General features: G+C 45.8%; 1 protein-coding gene across 1 annotated transcript; it reads left to right on the top strand.

The window, feature by feature from the left end:
* Positions 1-7560: 7560 nt before the first annotated feature.
* LOC311247570 (nuclear factor of activated T-cells, cytoplasmic 1-like) lies at positions 7561-9130 on the top strand (the record flags this gene model as incomplete). The annotated part of the gene is made up of 2 exons (XM_084338603.1): positions 7561-7763; positions 8947-9130. Coding segments are annotated over 2 exons (387 nt in total), but the record flags the coding sequence as incomplete, so codon positions are not given.
* Positions 9131-21059: the final 11929 nt, after the last annotated feature.

Genomic DNA, 21059 nt, shown 5'->3' with positions numbered 1-21059 from the left:
AATTTACCTGGGGGCCGCTGGAGGTAGAGTCTGGGTGAGGCTGGGCCGCATCAAATATTATATATATATATATGATTATTTTTTTTAATTAAAATTTTTTCAAAATCAACTCTGCCTCTCTTTGTTAACTACAACAAGCAATGCTGTTTGTTATTTAAGACGAGGTCGGACTCGGCACTGACAGATTTGTGTTCATTGTGCTGCTTTTATAAAGCCTCAAATGACGGCTTACAATATTTCATGAAAGCAAAGTGTTTTGTTTGTCTAAGATTTTAAAAGGTTTAAACTTTACAGCACTGACCAAGTTGAACAAAGTGCTGTATAAGTCCCACAACATTAAACAAATAAACAAATAAAAAATAAAAAATTCAAAATTTATTTTTATTATTATTATTTATTTTTTGAAACTTTGATGTCAAGTAGGGGGCCGCAAAATATCATCCAGCGGGCCGCAATTGGCCCGTGGGCCGCGAGTTTGAGACCCCTGATTTAGAGGCATTATTGTTACGGTTAGCTAGCTTGTCAATCTGCAAGTCCAGTAGCGAGCCTTGAAGTCCCGGACGGACGGCCCTGGTGGGGGAAGAGGCCTCCTCTCTGGGGCCTGTAATGGTATTTCCTAGTCATTATGCAGCACATGGTGCCGCCGTTGCCCCCCGGGCCGCTTTTATGAAAATCAACTCCTGTCCCGAGTGACTCTTGTGCGCCTGGCTGCCTGCTCTCTCTCTCTCCGTCTCCGTGCCCCCTGTGTGTGGGGGGGTCGGTCGGCTGCCATACTCTGTGAAGTCGGTTCCAATTCATTCAGCCGCGCGGCCGGCAGACAGACGGAGAACAACAACACATGGTGACCGGCTGACCGCGCAGAGAGAGAGAAGCTGGAGGATTCCCCGCCGCGTAAAAACCTGCGGAACGGGAACTCCATCCATCCGCTGGGTCGTCATCAAGGCCTCCTCTCTCAGATTAGATTAGACTCTAATGTATGTCATCGTCGTACAACGGCACGAGTGTACAGTACGACGAAAAGAGGTTTGGCACATCCAACCAGCGTGCAAATGTAACAGTAAAGTGTGATAGTGATATACAATGTACACAGGTGATTAAACTGGGTATTAAAAAAATGTGTACTACTGGTGAGTAATAGGGCATAACAAAAAATATTGGTTGTTTCCTGTTGGTTGTCAGTTAAGGCCATGGGTAGGTAGGGAATTTATTTTATTTGATTCTTTATTTTATTCTTTCCCACTGCGACTATGGATAGGGAATTTATTTATTTAATTAAAATGTTCACAACAACATGGATGCATGTACTCTGCCAGCATGTTTAATATCCATAATACTAAAGGTTTGACTAAGATTTCCATGAAACTTTATTAAAAAAAAAAAAAAAAAAAAAAAAAAAGGATTTCTTTTTAGATTTTTTAAATTTTTTTAATTCTTTTTTTAAACTCATAAAATATATTCGGTCGCACCTAAATCGGCAGGGTCAGTCGGCAACCGGAAACAAACCATTATTTTTTTTAGGCCTAGTGCTAATCAGATGTATGTACAGAGTTGTAGTATTCAGTACAGTGCTACAGGTGTAAAGACACTATGCCAGTAAGTCATACTGACCAGCAGCAGCAGTGCCTAATAACAGCGCCCCCTAGGGTGTACAGTAGGCAATGGAGTCGGAGTTCAGAGTTTATATGCTAACAACAATCTGTGTCATCGTCGTGGCACAGAGTTCAGGGAGATGACAGCTGAGGGAAAGAAGAAGATGTTCCTGCTCGACTTGGAGCGGAGGTTCCTGTAGCGCCTCCCGGAGGGGAGGAGGAGGGCAAACAGATTGGGATGAGAGGTGTCCTTGACAATAACCGTTTTGTAGGGCGGCTACGTGGCGTAGTGGGCAAGGCACTCGCCACGAATGCGGAGACGCTGGGCTCGCCTGTTCGAGCCCAGCGCTCCACATTGCTTTCAGTTTAGCTGGTCGTCCGTACTAATACACATTGGCCGTATTAGGGGGTGGGAAACTGATGGGTGGGGATCGGGCGTTGTGGACAGCGACTCCTACAGGTCGGTTGGTGCGCCTGCGCAGTAGAATCAGGAAGTGTCGGGGGCAGCGTGAGCCTCCCACGCGTTACTCCTCGCCACTGAGAGATCGAGCTGCGCAGGTGAAAAGATGCGACTGCTGTTACCTCGAGTACCGGAGGGGACTTGTACATGTATGACTTAGTCCACATTGCAGCCGGCTTGTGGGAGGCAAGAAACAGCGTCCGTGACAGGGGAGGGTTGAATTGGATGATACGAAATTGGGATGGGAGAAAAAATATAGAAAAATGGGAGAAAAAGTGGATAAAAAAAAAAAGACAATAACCGTTTTGTGATGGAGATTTGCGCTCAGTTGAAAATAGCGTGGCGGGCTTTTACGGCCTCGCGATCTGACCCACACAGACAGACACACCTCTGTTCACCTTGTCAACGGTTTCACCGTTCAGAAACCGGTCGGATGTGACTGCAGGGATCCCACACCGTGGTTCACCCCCGGCCCCGGACGCACTTCACCCGGCCGGCCGCGGCACAGGTCCTGCGGCCTGGCGTTCCTAAAAAACCGACGGGACCATTATCTTTAATTAGAATAATTCGCAGAGAGAGACGTTTTTTTTTTTTTTTTAATTGGCTGCCCGGATGTTTCCTGGAGTCCAGATCTGGAATTCAAAACACAACGACGGCACATTGAGATCATTCTTGACACATTCGTGGCAGGCTGTGTAGCACTAAGTGTAGGTTTCACTTCAATATTATTGTTATTTTGTGTGTGTGTGTGTGTTACCATGACAACGTCTCAATGCCTTCCTTGTTGTTGTTTGTAGTGGGAGAGCCGATGGAAATTAAGATTTTCTCACTGCTTTTCCATTTTCTGGCTCTCCCTAAAGAGCCTCCCTAAAGACCGTCCCTAAAGGCCCTCCCTAAAGGCTCTCCCTAAAGAGCGTCCCTAAAGACCGTCCCTAAAGGCCCTCCCTAAAGTCTCTCCCTAAAGAGCCTCCCTAAAGACCGTCCCTAAAGGCCCTCCCTAAAGTCTCTCCCTAAAGAGCCTCCCTAAAGACCGTCCCTAAAGGCCCTCCCTAAAGTCTCTCCCTAAAGAGCCTCCCTAAAGACCGTCCCTAAAGTCTCTCCCTAAAGTCTCTCCCTAAAGGCTCTCTAAAAAAAACTTCCCTAAAAGCTCTCCCTCAGTCCTGCCTGCCACTCTGCTCTGTCTCTCTTTCTCCCTCCTCCCTCTCCTTCCCTCTCTCTCCCCCCATTTCAATCTCTGATTTCTCTTTCTCTATCCCCCTTTCCTCCCTCTCTGTCTCTCCTCTCTCCCTCCCCACCTCTCCTCCTCTCATCTTATCCCTCCCCCCTCTCCTCTCCTCTCCTCTCATCCCCTCCTCTCCCCAGCCCCTCTCCTCTCCTACCCTCCTCCCCTCTCCTCCCCTCCTCTCTTCTCCACCACTTTACTTTTCCTAAACTCCTCCTCTCTCCGTCTGACTCGCTGCTGCTGCCGTAACCACGGTAACCAGCTCGCTCACACGGCCCGTTGTGGAGTGTTTGCGGTCAACTTCCTGTGTTTCACCCGCTGTGTGTGTGTGTGTGAGCCTGCTACCTGGACACCGCTAGCGTTGCCGTGGTTTCTGTGCTGCTCACACAGTCAGCAGGTTGTTTTGAGGATCGTGTTCTACAGCCAATTAAATGACTAATAACATGTGTGTCGGCTGCTGTGTCCTTCCACAGGGGTGAACCTGTCTGTCTGTGTGTGTGTCTGTCTGTGTGTGTGTCTGTCTGTCTGTCTGTCTGTCTGTCTGTCTGTCTGTCTGTCTGTCTGTCTGTCTGTCTGTCTGTCTGTCTGTCTGTCTGTCTGTGTCTGTCTGTCTGTCTGTCTGTCTGTCTGTCTGTCTGTCTGTCTGTCTGTCTGTCTGGTCAACAAGGAAACTAGATGAGATTAGACACACACACACACACACACACACACGCACACACACACACACACACACACACACACACACACACACACACACACACACACACACACACACACACACACACACACTGTACATCACACACAGACACTCTCTCTCTATCTCTAAGTTGTCAATAGAAACTTTAAACCAGGTTGGTTGTGACAACTTTAAACCAGGTTGGTTGTGACAACTTTAAACCAGGTTGGTTCGTTGTGACAACTTTAAACCAGGTTGGTTGTGACAACTTTAAACCAGGTTGGTTCGTTGTGACAACTTTAAACCAGGTTGGTTCGTTGTGACAACTTTAAACCAGGTTGGTTCGTTGTGACAACTTTAAACCAGGTTGGTTGTGACAACTTTAAACCAGGTTGGTTGTGACAACTTTAAACCAGGTTGGTTGTGACAACTTTAAAACAGGTTGGTTGGTTGTGACAACTTTAAACCAGGTTGGTTCGTTGTGACAACTTTAAACCAGGTTGGTTGTGACAACTTTAAACCAGGTTGGTTGTGACAACTTTAAAACAGGTTGGTTGTGACAACTTTAAACCAGGTTGGTTGTGACAACTTTAAACCAGGTTCTTTGTGACAACTTTAAACCAGGTTGGTTGGTTGTGACAACTTTAAACCAGGTTGGTTGTGACAACTTTAAACCAGGTTGGTTGGTTGTGACAACTTTAAACCAGGTTGGTTGTGACAACTTTAAACCAGGTTGGTTGTGACAACTTTAAACCAGGTTGGTTGGTTGTGACAACTTTAAACCAGGTTGGTTCGTTGTGACAACTTTAAACCAGGTTCTTTGTGACAACTTTAAACTAGTTGGCCCTGGACTCTCTGTTGTAGTTTGGACAAATTGGACCATTTTCCACAACTTTGGGGGGCGAGCATGCATCTGTGTCAGAAGAAACACTAATATGATGTGTCAAGAAGGCATGGCTTCACACCTACGTGAGCTTCGTAGATACACGGATATCTTTAGTTGCAAGTTCAGGCTTTGTGGTTTTTGCACGTTTCCTCTGAGGATAATATGTGGTTAAGTGCAACTCACTCACTCACTCACCTACCCTCTCTCTCTCTCTCTCTCTCTCTCTCTCTCTCTCTCTCTCTCTCTCTCTCTCTCTCTCTCTCTCTCTCTCTCTATCTATCTCTCTCTCTCTCTCTCTCTCTGAACAATATATATATTTATGGCTCAAGGTGATAGGCCCTATGGCCTTTAAGGCAGTATAGGAGGGAGTCTGTTAAACATGTGTCCTATAAGGCAGTAGGACGTAGACTCTGTTAAACATTTGTCCTTTAAGGCAGTAGGAGGGACACTCTGATAAACGTGTGTGTCCTTTAACCCTTTCACTGCCACACTGTGCCACTTCTGTATTGTCACAGTGAAAGGGTTAACCGGCTGTCGTGTGGCAGTGAAAGGGTTAAAGGCAGTAGGAAGGAAGTAGACTCTCTGGCGGCTGTTCAAGGCTTTTGGAGGAGACTTGTGTTTTTTCAGCCATATGTATCTGAGGCTGTTTTAGTGGAGTTGGATGATGTGGACAAAATATCATATGGCAATTATTTGAGCAGATATTGTGATACACTTGTAATATCATTTATCATACAGTCCGGGCTTAAGTTTAGACATTTTATAGCTCACGCTTCCTTTTCATGTAACTTACAGTAAAACTATTTCTAAGTACTGTCCCGGGGGAATACATTCATCTGCTATTTATTTCTAAGTACTGTCCCGGGGGAATGCATTCATCTGCTATTTCTAAGTACTGTCCCGGGGGAATGCATTCCTCTGCTATGTTACATGTAGCCATGAAGCACGTGTATACCAGACAACTCAACCTCCAATCCAGTACCTATCTGATCCATGACAAGAGAAGATATTCCTTTATTGATCCCTTGGGGAAATTTGGGTATCATAGCAGCATGGGGGAGGGGGGGTGGGGTACAGGTATGGGCAGGGTAATAGTAGAAAGACATAAATATAGGCAATACAGATCTGAATGAATATACTATGAGTAAGAGTACAAGTAAAAGTAAATAGTAGACTTTGACGATGATTGTGATAGTTGATGATCGTGATTGTGATTGATTGTTGATGATTGTGATAACATCAAGCAGCTTTGCTTACATTTCTGACATGTCACATGTGGCTGTTGGTGTTAAATCTTAGTATCGGAGGAAGTTCTACAATATCAATTCCCTTTTTTAGCCGGCGTTGGCTCGGAATACCTATCGGGTATTAAAGCTGCTGTAAATGCTATTTTGTTGTTCAAATAAGTGGACTCTACATGTTAAAATAATAGCTCTACATTCTGACAGCCATCACTGAGCCATCATCAAGAGTCAGTGTCCGGTCAGTAACATGGGTCTCCCAGTCCCTCCGCTCTGTAGTAAACACAAAATACATCTTCTGGTATCCACATTCTCACTTTATCCAATCAGGAGAGAAAACAGTGCAGTAAGCAAATGGCAAATGGCTTGGCAAGATTTTTTGAAATACGTAAACATATCTAGGGTTCTCTCCTGATTGGATAGGATAGTTGACAGGATACCAGAACATGTATTTTGTGTTGAGGGACTGGCAGACCCATGTTACTCACCACACACTCTATATCAGTGATGGCTGTTGGAATGTAGAGCTACTTAACACTTATTTTAACAAGGAAATACCACTTACAGTACCTTTAACTCTTTAACTTTAACTTTTAACTGCTTCACAACTGTTCTGAAAAGCGGAGAGAACTATTTTATTGCAGTGCACACTGTTGCACTATTTTACTCTGTCTACTCTATTTTACTCTTTTATTACTGGCTATTTAAAAAAAAATCTATATTATGTGTGTCAGTGATGATCAAACCATAAACAAAGAGGCCTATTGGGATGTTAGATCCTAATATGTGAAATATGTGAAATGAACAATGAAATGTGATTTAATGTCTTACCTTGACTTTGTCTATTTTGATGCTCGTTTTATACTTATTTTATGTCTGCATTGCTCTTGATCTGCCAATTTTGTGCAAATCTTATGTCTTTATTTACTGTACTGCTGTGAAGCACTTTGAGCTGCAATTCTTGTATGAAAGGTGCTATACAAATTAATTAATTAATTAATTAGGATATAGCGAATATTAGTATTGTAGTGTTTACATCTCTCTACTCCTGCTGCTGCTGCAAAAAAATAAAAATATATAGTTTATTATTATTATTATTATTATTATTATTATTATTATTATTATTATTATTATTATTATTATTATTATTATTATTATTATTATTATTATTATTATTATTATTATTATTATTATTATTATTATTATTATTATTATTATTATTATTATTATTATTATTATTATTATTATTATTATTATTATTATTATTATTATATTATTATATTATTATTATTCTATTACTATTATTATTATTATTATTATTATTATTATTATTATTATTATTATTATTATTATTATTATTATTATTATTATTATTATTATTATTATTATTATTATTATTATTATTATTATTATTATTATTATTATTATTATGATTATTATTAGCTGTATCCCAGTAACTCTCTGCGTGGTCCTCGCGTCTCCTCAGCTCCACGGCTACAGGGGCAAGGAGCCGCTTGGCCTGCAGATCTTCATCGGCACGGCGGACGAGCGCATCCTGAAGCCCCACGCCTTCTACCAGGTGCACCGCATCACGGGCAAGACGGTCACCACCACCAGCTACGAGAAGGTGGTCCACGGCACCAAGGTCCTGGAGATCCCCCTGGAGCCCAAGAACAACATGAAGGCCATGTGAGGACGCTCTTCTTCTTCTTCTTCTTCTTCTTCTTCTTCTTCTTCTTCTTCTTCTTCTTCTTCTTCTTCTTCTTCTTCTTCTTCTTCTTCTTCTTCTTCTTCTTCTTCTTCTTCTTCTTCTTCTTCTTCTTCTTCTTCTTCTTCTTCAGCGTCCTGTCCTGGCACTGAGATTGGGAGGAGGAAGGGGACAACATAGGTTCCCACCATCTTCGCAACATATCATATACATATTAGGGCTGTCCCCGACTAAGGATTTGGATGGTCGACTAGGATTGGCCAAAATTTGCCCGTTAGTCGACTATTGGTCGACTTAAAAAAAATACAAAAAAAGTATAATATTTAATTTTAATTTTTTAATTTTTTTATCGTTCCATTTGTGCTGTGGGGGTGCTTAATGTCTGAAGGAGTCGACTGAAGGCTTGTTGTTCTCTGCAAAAGCATGCAATTGGTCCACTGATGGATACATGTTGATATTTGTCTAGTCTAGTGTGTTCATTAGATGGGTGAAATCCTCTTTCAGTGCCTCTGTGCCTGTTTTCGTAGGCAGTTAGCCTCTGGTATGCGTGCCATTAGCGTTAGCCACGCTTCTAGGCCTCTTTTCTTTTGAAAAAAAATAATAAAAAGAAAATAATAATTATTAATTTTTTTATTTAATTTTTTTTTATTATATTCTACTAAGAGGTTGGCCAGTCGACTACGGCTCCTTTTGACCGATTAGTCGACTAATCGATTAATAGGGGTCAGCCCTAATACATATACTGTACCACTACTGCTACTACTACTACTACTACTATTACTACTACCACTACTACTACTACTACTACTACTACTACTACTACTACTACTACTACTACTACTACTACTACTACTACTACTACTGCTACTACTACCACTACTACTACTACTACTACTACTACTACTACTACTACTACTACTACTATTACTACTACCACTACTACTACTACTACTACTACTACTGCTACTACTACTACTACTACTACTACTACTACTACTACTACTACTACTACTACTACTACTACTACTACTACCACCACTACGACTACTACTACTACTACTACTACTACTACTACTACTACTACTACTACTACTACTACTACTACTACCACTACGACTACTACTACTGATAATGATGATAATAGTAACAATGATCCTGTCACAGAATCGACTGCGCGGGCATCCTGAAGCTCAGGAACGCGGACATCGAGCTGAGGAAAGGGGAGACGGACATCGGACGGAAGAACACGCGTGTGCGCCTGGTGTTCCGTGTGCACATACCCCAGCCCGGCGGACAACACCTCTCCCTGCAGGTGGCCTCGCACCCGGTGGAGTGTTGTAAGTGTTGACGCCGTATCATCAATGACGTGCAACTGTATATATGGCGGCCGATGTGACCGTTCATTGTTCAAATGTTAAAGGGGAACTATCTTATAAATGGCCTGTGTTTAGCATTGTTTCATAGCTATGTGGACTTATATTAATATGATCTATGTCTCTAATTCTCATATTGGCGCATTCTTCCAATTCTCCTCTCACAATATTCACCCTCACTGAACTGAGTCATCTGAAAATGTGCTGATCTGTGATGTCAGAGAGACTCAGCTGCATAATAATGTGGCAGTTGGTGTGGCAGTTGGCACCAGGTTGGAGCCCAGGCTCAAAACGGCTTAAGATCTTGAGGTAGAAAAATGCTGTTTTTGAGTAGTTGATTAGAAATACAAAACAATGCATTAAAAAAATTAATAATTACAGAGGTGTTCCATAGACTCACAGGAATTGTGTAAAAGTGCCCAAATAGTGAAAGAAATAGTAAAATAGTTCCCCTTTAAATGACATAATGACTGGGTTTCTAAAGTGTACAGGTTTCAAGTTTCTCAAGTTTTGTTTTATTTGTCATATAAGGTACGTGTACATTACAGTGACATGTTTGGTTCTGTGTGAGCCTCCTGAGATTGTGCTTCATACAGGGGGGCTTGTTTCTGGTGGGTCTTCATTGAGCGTCCTGGTGGTCTGGGGGGGCTTGTTTCTGGTGGGTCTTCACTGAGCAGCCTGGTGGTCTGGGGGGGCTTGTTTCTGGTGGGTCTTCACTGATCGTCCTGGTGGTCTGCGGGGGCTTGTTTCTGGAGGGTCTTCATTGAGCGTCCTGGTGGTCTGGGGGGGCTTGTTTCTGGAGGGTCTTCATTGAGCGTCCTGGTGGTCTGGGGGGGCTTGTTTCTGGTGGGTCTTCATTGAGCGTCCTGGTGGTCTGGGGGGGCTTGTTTCTGGTGGGTCTTCATTGAGCGTCCTGGTGGTCTGGGGGGGCTTGTTTCTGGTGGGTCTTCACTGAGTGTCCTGGTGGTCTGGGGGGGCTTGTTTCTGGTGGGTCATTGAGCGTCCTGGTGGTCTCTGGGGGGGCTTGTTTCTGGTGGGTCCCCTCCTGGTGGTCTGGGGGGGCTTGTTTCTGGTGGGTCCCCTCCTGGTGGTCTCTGGGGGGCTTGTTTCTGGTGGGTCCCCTCCTGGTGGTCTCTGGGGGGGCTTGTTTCTGGTGGGTCCCCTCCTGGTGGTCTGGGGGGGCTTGTTTCTGGTGGGTCCCCTCCTGGTGGTCTCTGGGGGGGCTTGTTTCTGGTGGGTCCCCTCCTGGTGGTCTCTGGGGGGGCTTGTTTCTGGTGGGTCCCCTCCTGGTGGTCTGGGGGGGGCTTGTTTCTGGTGGGTCCCCTCCTGGTGGTCTCTGGGGGGGCTTGTTTCTGGTGGGTCCCCTCCTGGTGGTCTCTGGGGGGCTTGTTTCTGGTGGGTCCCCTCCTGGTGGTCTGGGGGGGGCTTGTTTCTGGTGGGTCCCCTCCTGGTGGTCTCTGGGGGGGCTTGTTTCTGGTGGGTCCCCTCTTGCCACGAGATAAGAAGAACTCTATTGACCCCGAGGGGAAAACACACACGTTACTGACATGAGTGTGTTTTAATGAGCTAATAATACTGTAAGTTCCACATACTATACACTATATGGACTTGATGTTATAGTTATAGTTAGCCCAGTTAATAGACAGTCCTCAGACTCACACATACAAATAAACGTACTAGCATCCTGAAGGTGTGTGTGTGTGTGTGTGTGTGTGTGTGTGTGTGTGTGTGTGTGTGTGTGTGTGTGTGTGTGTCCGTCAGTGTGTGTTTGCGCGTACATGCACGTGTATTTGTGCCGTGTCTGCATGCGTTTGTGCACGCATGTCCGTATGTATGGCTGTGTGTGCATGTGTGCGTGCGTGCGTGCGTGGCGCGTGGGCGTGACGTGTCATTAAATATGTGTGTTTGTGAACGAGTGCTTATGTACACAGTGTTATTAAAGCGGCTGATATAATCTAAAGTCAAACAACAAGGGGCCTTTATCTCGCTTTGAACAACCTCTGGGTCGGTGAGCAGCATGCAGTGCACCAGGGGGAACGCCCGTACCTACCTGGTCATTATCATGACATGGTGATTTATAATAATACACTTTTAACTAGGGATGTTCGATGTTGGCTTTTTTTTTTTACCGATATCCGATATACCGATATTGTCCAACTCTTAATTTCCGATACCGATATCAACCGATACCTATTTATGCAGGGTCCCCCCCCCCCCCCAAAAAAACGTAATAATTTCAGGTAATTATTAACATTACATATCTCTTGTCGTGGAATTAACACAACATTACTATGCATACTTTTGACAATAAATAAAATATTTTGTTCTTACTTGCTTGCCTGGGTAAATAAAGGTTAAATAAATGTAAAAAAATTAAATTTCTTTTCTTTTTGAAAACTGATACCGATAATTTCCGATTTTACATTTGAATGCCAATATCGGCCGATAATATCGGACATCCCTACTTTTAACCACATATGCATCAGGCAAAAATGGGGCTAGTTTTGCACAACACGCCTGACGATTGCATACCCAAAGTAATTTGCGATTTATTCTACTTTATACACTTATAGCACATGCATGAGTATAGTGAAAAGAAACATTCTGATCTTTCTTCCACAAAGAAGAATCACTCTGAATGCTAATAAATAGACTTACAGAGGTTTGAACACACTGAAGTAAATGTTTTGTGTCTGTTTACTTGTTGCCGCAGATGCCTGTTTTTAAGTTCCAGCTGAGAGGCAGGAGCTGGAAAACATAACGGTTCCATAGCCTGAAGTCTTATAGTCATACAGGTCCAAAGTTTATAAAAAAATCCCACGGAAAATGAGTGTTTTACATTTGTTTTTGTAACGTGTGTACTGGCGTTAATTCGACATGATTATCCAAAATGGCCGTCCGCTTCCATTGATTCCGAGGCTCTAGTCTAGACTTCCCCGGCTCCTTCGACCCCTTTCTCGTTGCAATCAGCCCTCGCATGGTATAGTGTTGGCTCCAGAATTTCATTGGCTACAAAGGTGGTCAATCATTTTCAGCTGTGACTGGTCCGTCTGTCAGGCCGTCCGATGCTTAAGTGGTTAATAAACTTTATTTGTATAGCACCTTTCATACAAAGTGCTTCACAGCAGCAAAAAAGACAGGCGTACAAAATTGGTATAACATTTGCACAAAATTTACCAAAGAAATTCAGACATAAAATAGACAGCAGCAAAACAGACAAATTCAAGGTAAGGCATAGAACATTAAACCATACAGTTATTCATACTAGGATCTAACATCCCAATAGGCTTCTTTAAATTTAGTATTTAATATTTAGTATGTAGTATTTAGTATTTAGTATTCAGTATTCAGTATTCAGTATTTAGTATTCAGTATTTAGTATGTAGTATTCAGTATTTAGTATTCAGTATTTAGTATGTAGTATTCAGTATTTAGTATTCAGTATTTAGTATTTAGTATTTAGTATTCAGTATTTAGTATGTAGTATTTAGTATTTAGTATTCAGTATTTAGTATTCAGTATTCAGTATTTAGTATTCAGTATTTAGTATTTAGTATTTAGTATTCAGTATTTAGTATGTAGTATTTAGTATTTAGTATTCAGTATTTAGTATGTAGTATTTAGTATTTAGTATTCAGTATTTAGTATTTAGTATTCAGTATTTAGTATTCAGTATTCAGTATTTAGTATTCAGTATTTAGTATGTAGTATGTAGTATTTAGTATTTAGTATTTAGTATTCAGTATTTAGTATTTAGTATTCAGTATTCAGTATTTAGTATGTAGTATTTAGTATTCAGTATGTAGTATGTAGTATTCAGTATTCAGTATGTAGTATTCAGTATTTAGTATTCAGTATTTAGTATGTAGTATTTAGTATTTAGTATTCAGTATGTAGTATTCAGTATTTAGTATTCAGTATTCAGTATTCAGTATTTAGTATTTAGTATTCAGTATTTAGTATGTAGTATTCAGTATTTAGTATGTAGTATTTAGTATTCAGTATTTAGTATGTAGTATTCAGTATTTAGTATGTAGTATTTAGTATTCAGTATTTAGTATGTAGTATTCAGTATTTAGTATGTAGTATTTAGTATTCAGTATTCAGTATGTAGTATTCAGTATTTAGTATGTAGTATTCAGTATTTAGTATGTAGTATTTAGTATTCAGTATTTAGTATTTAGTATTCAGTATTTAGTATTCAGTATTCAGTATTTAGTATTCAGTATTCAGTATGTAGTATTCAGTATTTAGTATGTAGTATTTAGTATTCAGTATTCAGTATGTAGTATTCAGTATTTAGTATGTAGTATTTAGTAGTACTGTAGGCGTTCCTCTCCTCCATTTCCAGCGCAAAATGTTTTCCGCCGTCTCAACGCACTACCGGCGCGCGTGTCAAGTACCATATGGGGATGTATCACCGGGATCCAATCAGACGCGAGGGCCCGCCCCCACCACGACACCTATATTAGTACATCTGTCGGGCTGATGAGCAAACTGTGTCAGCAGGTGACGGTGTGTTTGAAGAGGCGGCAGCCTTTTAGTAGCCCCCCCTTGCCCCCCCCCCCCCCCCCCCCCATCACGTTTTGTTTACCCGGTGTAGTAAGCCGTACAAACCTGTTCAAAGGTCACCGGCGCGGGGTGGGTGTTTATTGACACCTCACACCGCCTCGGCTCGTCTAATGGGTTATAATAAGCCACAGGACGTGATCAGATCTCAGGTGACCGGCCGGCTGCCCTTTATTCCAACCGAGGTTGCCGGACTGGATGTTTTACCAAACCTGTTGCCGGGCAAAACCGTACCCAATCCGTCGAGCAGATGGTCGCCGTAATGCTGTGTCTCTGGACAGGGTTAACTGTGTCTGGACAGGGTAATACTGTGTCTGGACAGGGTTAACTGTGTCTGGACGGGGTAATACTGTGTCTGGACAGGGTAATACTGTGTCTGGACAGGGTTAACTGTGTCTGGACGGGGTAATACTGTGTCTGGACAGGGTTAACTGTGTCTGGACAGGGTAATACTGTGTCTGGACAGGGTTAACTGTGTCTGGATGGGGTAATACTGTGTCTGGACAGGGTAATACTGTGTCTGGACAGGGTTAACTGTGTCTGGACGGGGTAATACTGTGTCTGGACAGGGTAATGCTGTGTCTGGACGGGGTAATACTGTGTCTGGACAGGGTAATACTGTGTCTGGACGGGGTAATACTGTGTCTGGACAGGGTTAACTGTGTCTGGACAGGGTTAGCTGTGTCTGGACAGGGTTAACTGTGTCTGGACGGGGTAATGCTGTGTCTGGACAGTAGCTGTGTCTGGACAGGGTAATGCTGTGTCTGGACAGGGTAATGCTGTGTCTGGACAGGGTAATGCTGTGTCTGGACAGGGTAATGCTGTGTCTGGACAGGGTAATACTGTTTCTGGACAGGGTAATGCTGTGTCTGGACAGTAGCTGTGTCTGGACGGGGTAATACTGTGTCTGGACAGGGTTAACTGTGTCTGGACGGGGTAATACTGTGTCTGGACAGGGTTAACTGTGTCTGGACAGGGTTAACTGTGTCTGGACGGGGTAATGCTGTGTCTGGACAGGGTAATACTGTGTCTGGACAGGGTAATACTGTGTCTGGACAGGGTAATGCTGTGTCTGGACGGGGTAATGCTGTGTCTGGACGGGGTAATGCTGTGTCTGGACAGGGTAATACTGTGTCTGGACGGGGTAATACTGTGTCTGGACGGGGTAATACTGTGTCTGGACGGGGTAATACTGTGTCTGGACGGGGTAATACTGTGTCTGGACGGGGTAATGCTGTGTCTGGACGGGGTAATACTGTGTCTGGACGGGGTAATGCTGTGTCTGGACGGGGTAATGCTGTGTCTGGACAGGGTAATACTGTGTCTGGACAGGGTAATACTGTGTCTGGACAGGGTAATACTGTGTCTGGACGGGGTAATGCTGTGTCTGGACGGGGTAATGCTGTGTCTGGATAGGGTAATACTGTGTCTGGACGGGGTAATGCTGTGTCTGGACGGGGTAATGCTGTGTCTGGACAGGGTAATACTGTGTCTGGACAGGGTAATACTGTGTCTGGACGGGGTAACACTGTGTCTGGACAGGGTAATACTGTGTCTGTGTGACCGGTGTAGTAGGGTGTACTCTCTGACGGCGTTGTGTTAAGGACGACAGACATGGATGACTGTTGACGGACTTTATTTCCCTCCTGTTAGGTTACAATGCAACACAATGCACCAGCATTAGGAATAGTCATCTGCACTGCAGCACGTGAGCCCACGGAGTTCCAGGTGGGGCTGGCTCATAAGAATGACACATTTTAATATACAATTACATTGGAAAAATATACACAATTGAATACAAAACGGACACATGGGAGCTACTGTACACACATACCTGTTAGGTTACAATGCAACACAATGCACCAGCATTAGGAATAGTCATCTGCACTGCAGCACGTGAGCTACAATTGGGAAAAGACGTGACTGCATTAACTCCATGTTAACAGTGCACGTGTGTGCAAACTTCCTACATGCTATTAAAGTGCATTTTACCCAGTCAAACCTCCCACAAAACAACTGCACAGGTACATATTAACAACAGTAGTTACATTACAAACTCGTTTCACAGTTTTAGTAATGTAACATACAATATTTAACAACTTTTAGACCGAAGTCTTTCACTGAACATAAGTAGTAGTGCTTACCCCACGGAGTTCCAGGTGGGGCTGGCTCACCGCGAGACAGCAGGCAGGATGTGTGTCCCGGAGGACCGGAAAAGTAAGGGTGTCGATTTCAAAATAAAAGCCTTAACTCCCAAAAGTGCAATAAAACAAAACGAAAGGAATGAAATCAACTTAAATCAATAAAATAAAACGTTTAGGAGTATTAGTGGAATGTATTAAAGTGTATTTTGTGATGGGGTGTAATTATCTATACAAGGCAACAAGGCACTTGTTACATTCACCCCACAGAATTACACCTACATCGAATAAAATAAAACTGTGCCTACCTCGTGTCACACTAGTCACAAGCTTACTATGAGAACCACACACTGCGGAACAATCCAACGATACCTGTCACCTAATAAAAGGCCAGGAGGGCACCAGGAGTGGCCAACTCCCACCACACCTCCAGGGATAACGACGGTGCCTTATACACCATCCAGCTACACTTGACCATACCATGACGAGGGCACATACACATAAATAAAACTGTTACTCCTTATCACCACAAAGGACACTGTATCAGGCTGTAAGCGCTATACACAACACTGCAGCTAACCTCACACACGTTTGATAGAGGCTTGCGGCTCGAAGCCCATCATACTCTCAAGTTGGACCATTGTCTCTATCAGCCGAAAGACTGGCTTGATAACCCTACCGAACCTGGACGTGTAGTGGTCAGTGGTCTGTGGACCCTGGCTCCGACCAGGCACACTGACACTCATTAGCTCAGGAGTACGCCCTGGTTGTGTGGACACAACACTGTCATCATGCTGGACTACAGCAGGGGGGGAACTCGGTGGAGCAAGCAACAGTGGGGGACTGGCGGCACTTGCCACTGGAAGCTCACTCAGAGCAGGGGACATCCCCTGGGGGGAATACAGACGTAGCCCGTCATCCTCACTCTCCACTGAAGACTGTTCTTGCACCCATGATGCGGTGCGATCCCCATCTCCCATGGAAGGTCCATCTCCCATGGAAGGCTCTGCTGCCACACTGTCCACGTCTGAGGCGCTAGCTTCAGGCATGACTGAGAGGGAGGCTTCCTCTTGCACCCATGATGCGGTGCGACCCCCATCAGGTCCATCTCCCATGGAAGGCTCTGCCGCCACACCGTCCGCGTCTGAGGCGCTAGCTCCAGGCATGACTGAGAGGGAGGCTTCACCAGGCGCACAGGTGTCGCTGTCCACGGCCAGACCCTCATCATCAAATGACCCGTCCAAGGGGAGGAAGTTGACCTGAAGCAGGAGGTTCCTGTGGACTGTCTTCTCCCGTCCAGTCCGGTCTCTGATCCGATATATGTGGCACTGTGGTCTGGAAGCAATGACGGTGTAGACGTCCGGCTCCCATTTGTCCGCCAGCTTCCGCTTCCCTCTGGCGCCCTTGTTTGCCACCAGGACCCGATCACCCACCGAGAGGGGCAAGCCCTTCATCTTTTTGTTGTACTGGTCAGCCTGATGCCCCTGTTCCACTGAGGTGTGCCTCTGGGCCAACAGCATAGCAGACTGGAGATCGGCCGCCAGGGACTTCACATAGGCATCATAGTCACAGACCACCTCGTCCTGGAGCACATTCTTAAACAGCAGATCAACTGGCAGACGCGGGACCCTCCCGAACATCAGGTAAAAGGGGGCAAAGCCAGTCGTCTCATGCTGTGTACAATTGTAGGCGAAGGTCAGGCTCTGGACCATCTGGGGCCATCTGTGCTTAGACTCCGATGGCAGGGAGCGCAGCATTCCACCCAGGGTCCGATTGAATCTCTCAGTGCCACCATTCCCCATAGGGTGATACGGAGTGGTCCGGGACTGCGTGACCCCTGCTAACTCCAGCAGCTCCGCCATCAACTCACTCTGGAAGTTCGCTCCTTGGTCCGAATGCAGGCGCTGTGGGAAGCCATACACACAGAAATAGTTGTCCCACAGCTTTTTAGCAACCTTCTTCGCGGTTTGGTCTTTGCAGGGGAAGGCGTGGGCCAGCTTTGTAAAGTGGTCAGTTATGACCAGAACATCCACAGACTTGTTGTTATTATCTTCAGCTGACCAGAAGTCGATGCACACCAGCTCCAGTGGTGCAGAGGTTATTATGCTCTCCAGAGGGGCTCTGGCCGCCGGCTCTGGAGTCTTGCTGAGTACGCATCTGGGACAGTTCCTCACATGGCCCCGCACATCCTTCTCCATGTCATACCAGTAGAAACGCTGACGTACGAGAGACAGCGTTCTAGGTTGACCTTGGTGACCAGCCAAGTCATGCACTCCAGACAGCGCCTCCAACTTCAAGGACTCAGGCAGAACATACTGGAACCTCTTGTGCCTGGTCATGTGGTCCTTCGTAACCCTGTACAATATGCCGTTCTGCATAGCGAGCCTCTCCCACTGCTTCAGCATCCTCAAGGCGGGCTGATCTTCATAGCAGCGCTCGCGTCTGGAGGGTCTGCGGCCCCTTTCAACGTAAAAGATGACTCTGGAGACGGTGGCGTCTTTTCGCTGGCGGGCCTGCAGATCGGCCAACGACAAGGAGGAGACTGCGTCGTGGTCGGCAGTGACAACAGCGGACAGGTGACCCGCCATAGATACTGCCCTGTGTCTTGGCGCAGAGTCCCAGTCTTCCTGGGAGGAAAGCACCGTGGAGGTCTCATCCGCCGACATGGACACATCAGCAACCGCACATCCAGAAGGGGTCACTAGAGCTTGGGGCTGGCATGTCAGACGGAAGATATCCTGCACCCCCCTGTTCTCCACATCACACACCTGCTCCAGAAGAGCGGAGTAAGGCTCGGTCAAGAGACGCCGGCTGAGCGGCCTCACGAAGGGATCTCTGCTCAGCGCATCGGCCACTGTATTCAGCCTCCCAGGCACATGCTTGATGTCGAAGCAGTAAGGGGCCAGCTTGGACACCCAGCGCTGCTCGCATGCGTCAAGTTTAGGCTTGGTCATGATGTACGTGAGTGGATTATTATCAGTCCACACAGTGAACTTGTGACCCTTGAGCCAGTGACTGAATTTGTCACACACTGACCATTTGAGGGCCAGGAACTCCAGTCTGTGGGCAGGATAGTTCGCTTGACTGCGGCTGAGCGACTTGCTCGCAAAGGCGATTGGTCTGGCCTTCTCCTCCCCGACAGGGACTTGAGAGAGCACTGCTCCAATACCGTCCAACGACGCGTCAGTGGAGAGGATGAACGGCCTCTCAAAGTCCGGGTGAGCCAGCACTACACATTCGACGAGCGCCCTCTTGAGCTCCTCAAACGCCGTCTCACAGGCGGGAGTCCAGTCCTCAGGAGTCAGCTTCCGGAACGTACCGGCTCTCGTACGACCAGCACTGGTCTTCCCTTTTCTCTTCTGGCCAGCTGTCAAGGCAAAGAGGGGCTTGGCTATACTGGAGCAGCCATGTATGAAATTTTGGTAATACAACACCATGCCGAGGAAGGATCTCACTCTCTTCTGAGCGGGAGTGCGGCCATCCGACTCCATCAGATCCTCTCTCTGGAAGCCAGAGATGACAGAGACCTTCTCTTGGTCGACAGAGACTCCACTGGCATCGACCACATGACCCAGGAACCTGACCGACCTCTGTAAGAAGTTACATTTCTTCTGTGCGAGCTTGAGGTTGTTCACTCTGAGTCTGCAGAAGACCACCTCCAATCGCTTCAACGCCTCCTCCTCAGACGGCGCAAACACCAGCAGGTCGTCCAAGTAGCACAAGAGGCTGGAGTAGTTGAGGTCGCCAAAGATGCCGAGCATCATACGCATGAAAGATGCCGGACTGTTGCACAGGCCTTGCGGGAGTCTGTTGTACTCGTACAAGCCCAGTGGTGTTGTGAAGGCAGTGTACCGCCGGTCAGACACATGGAGAGGGACGTTGTAGAACCCTGAGGTCAGATCCATGGTGCTAAAGAAAGCGTTCCCACCAAGGGCAGCAAGGCAGTCGGACTGATGGGGCAACGGATGAGCATCTTTGACGGTCTTTGCGTTGAGCCAGCGGAAATCCGTACAGATCTTCTTCCACACCATGACCAGAGGTGAGGCATACTCGCTCATCGACTTGGAGATTATCCCCTTCACCTCCATCTCAGTCAACACCTCTCTCAGTTTGTGATAGTCAGCTGGGGGGACACGCCTAAAGGGCAGGCGGAACGGACGGTCGTCCGAGAGGTGGATACGGTGCACAAAGTCTTTGACCTTTCCACAGTCCAGCTTGTCCTTGGAGAAGACATCTTGATACGTCACCAGTAGGTCAGCTAGCCTCTTCTTCCCATCAGGAGACACATCACATGACTTGATGTTCACGTCCTCCAGTCCACAGTCGGCCAACATCTGCTCAGCATCTAGCGAGGAGCCAGGAGAGGCGGAGGAGCTGGAGACACCAGACTGCTGCTGACACAGGCCCTGAGTGATGGACAGATCTTCAACAGCAAGACAAGGTGAGACATCAGCCAGTTTGGCATTACGACGGAGTGTGATGGGGCTCTGTGTCGGGTTCAAGACCTTCATGGCGACCCAGCGGTCGCCCCACATGGGAGTCACCACTCTCCCCACTATGATGTTGCGAGGGGCCGACCTCGCTGAGGTGGGCTCCACAATGACTGTACTCCCAGGAGACACATGTGCACTGGCTGGTAGCTTCCCCCACACTAGATACTCCTGCTGAGGGAGGAGGGTAACCGCCTGGCATAGCTTCACTGTGCCTATCACCCCGGGCGGGTCTGGGCCCGACCAGCGGGTGGTGCAGCTTAAGAGCTCAAGGAACTTCTCACACTCAGGGTCTCTGTTTCTGCAGGACACAAGCTCCCAGTACTTTTCAGTCGACTTCAGCCTTTGGAGAACGGACTTGATTACATTAGTGCCAATTATAAACTCGTCTCTCTGACCTGGCACAACCAACGTAGGAACCACAAATTTTGACCCACAAACTTCAATCTCCAAATCATAGACACACTTTGGTCGAGTAGTCAAGCCACCACAACCAACCAGCACCACATTCACAGGTGCCGGCTGGACACGAGGGAGAACACCAGCGGTTTGTAACTTTTGTTCACCCTCCTCACTGAGCGTGCATGACATACTACCAGAATCCAACATCCCCCTCAATGTGTACTTGTCACTGACTAACACTGGAGCATAAAACAGTTCACTAGCTCCGTTCACTCTCTGTGACCCAACAAAGATGGCTGTTT

The sequence above is a fragment of the Notolepis coatsorum genome (assembly GCF_963971535.1).
Source record: "Notolepis coatsorum genome assembly, contig: SCAFFOLD_2333, whole genome shotgun sequence".
Lineage (NCBI taxonomy): Eukaryota > Metazoa > Chordata > Actinopteri > Aulopiformes > Paralepididae > Notolepis > Notolepis coatsorum.
Note: the sequence above shows the minus strand (reverse complement) of the source record. Positions and strands in the feature narration are given on the sequence as shown.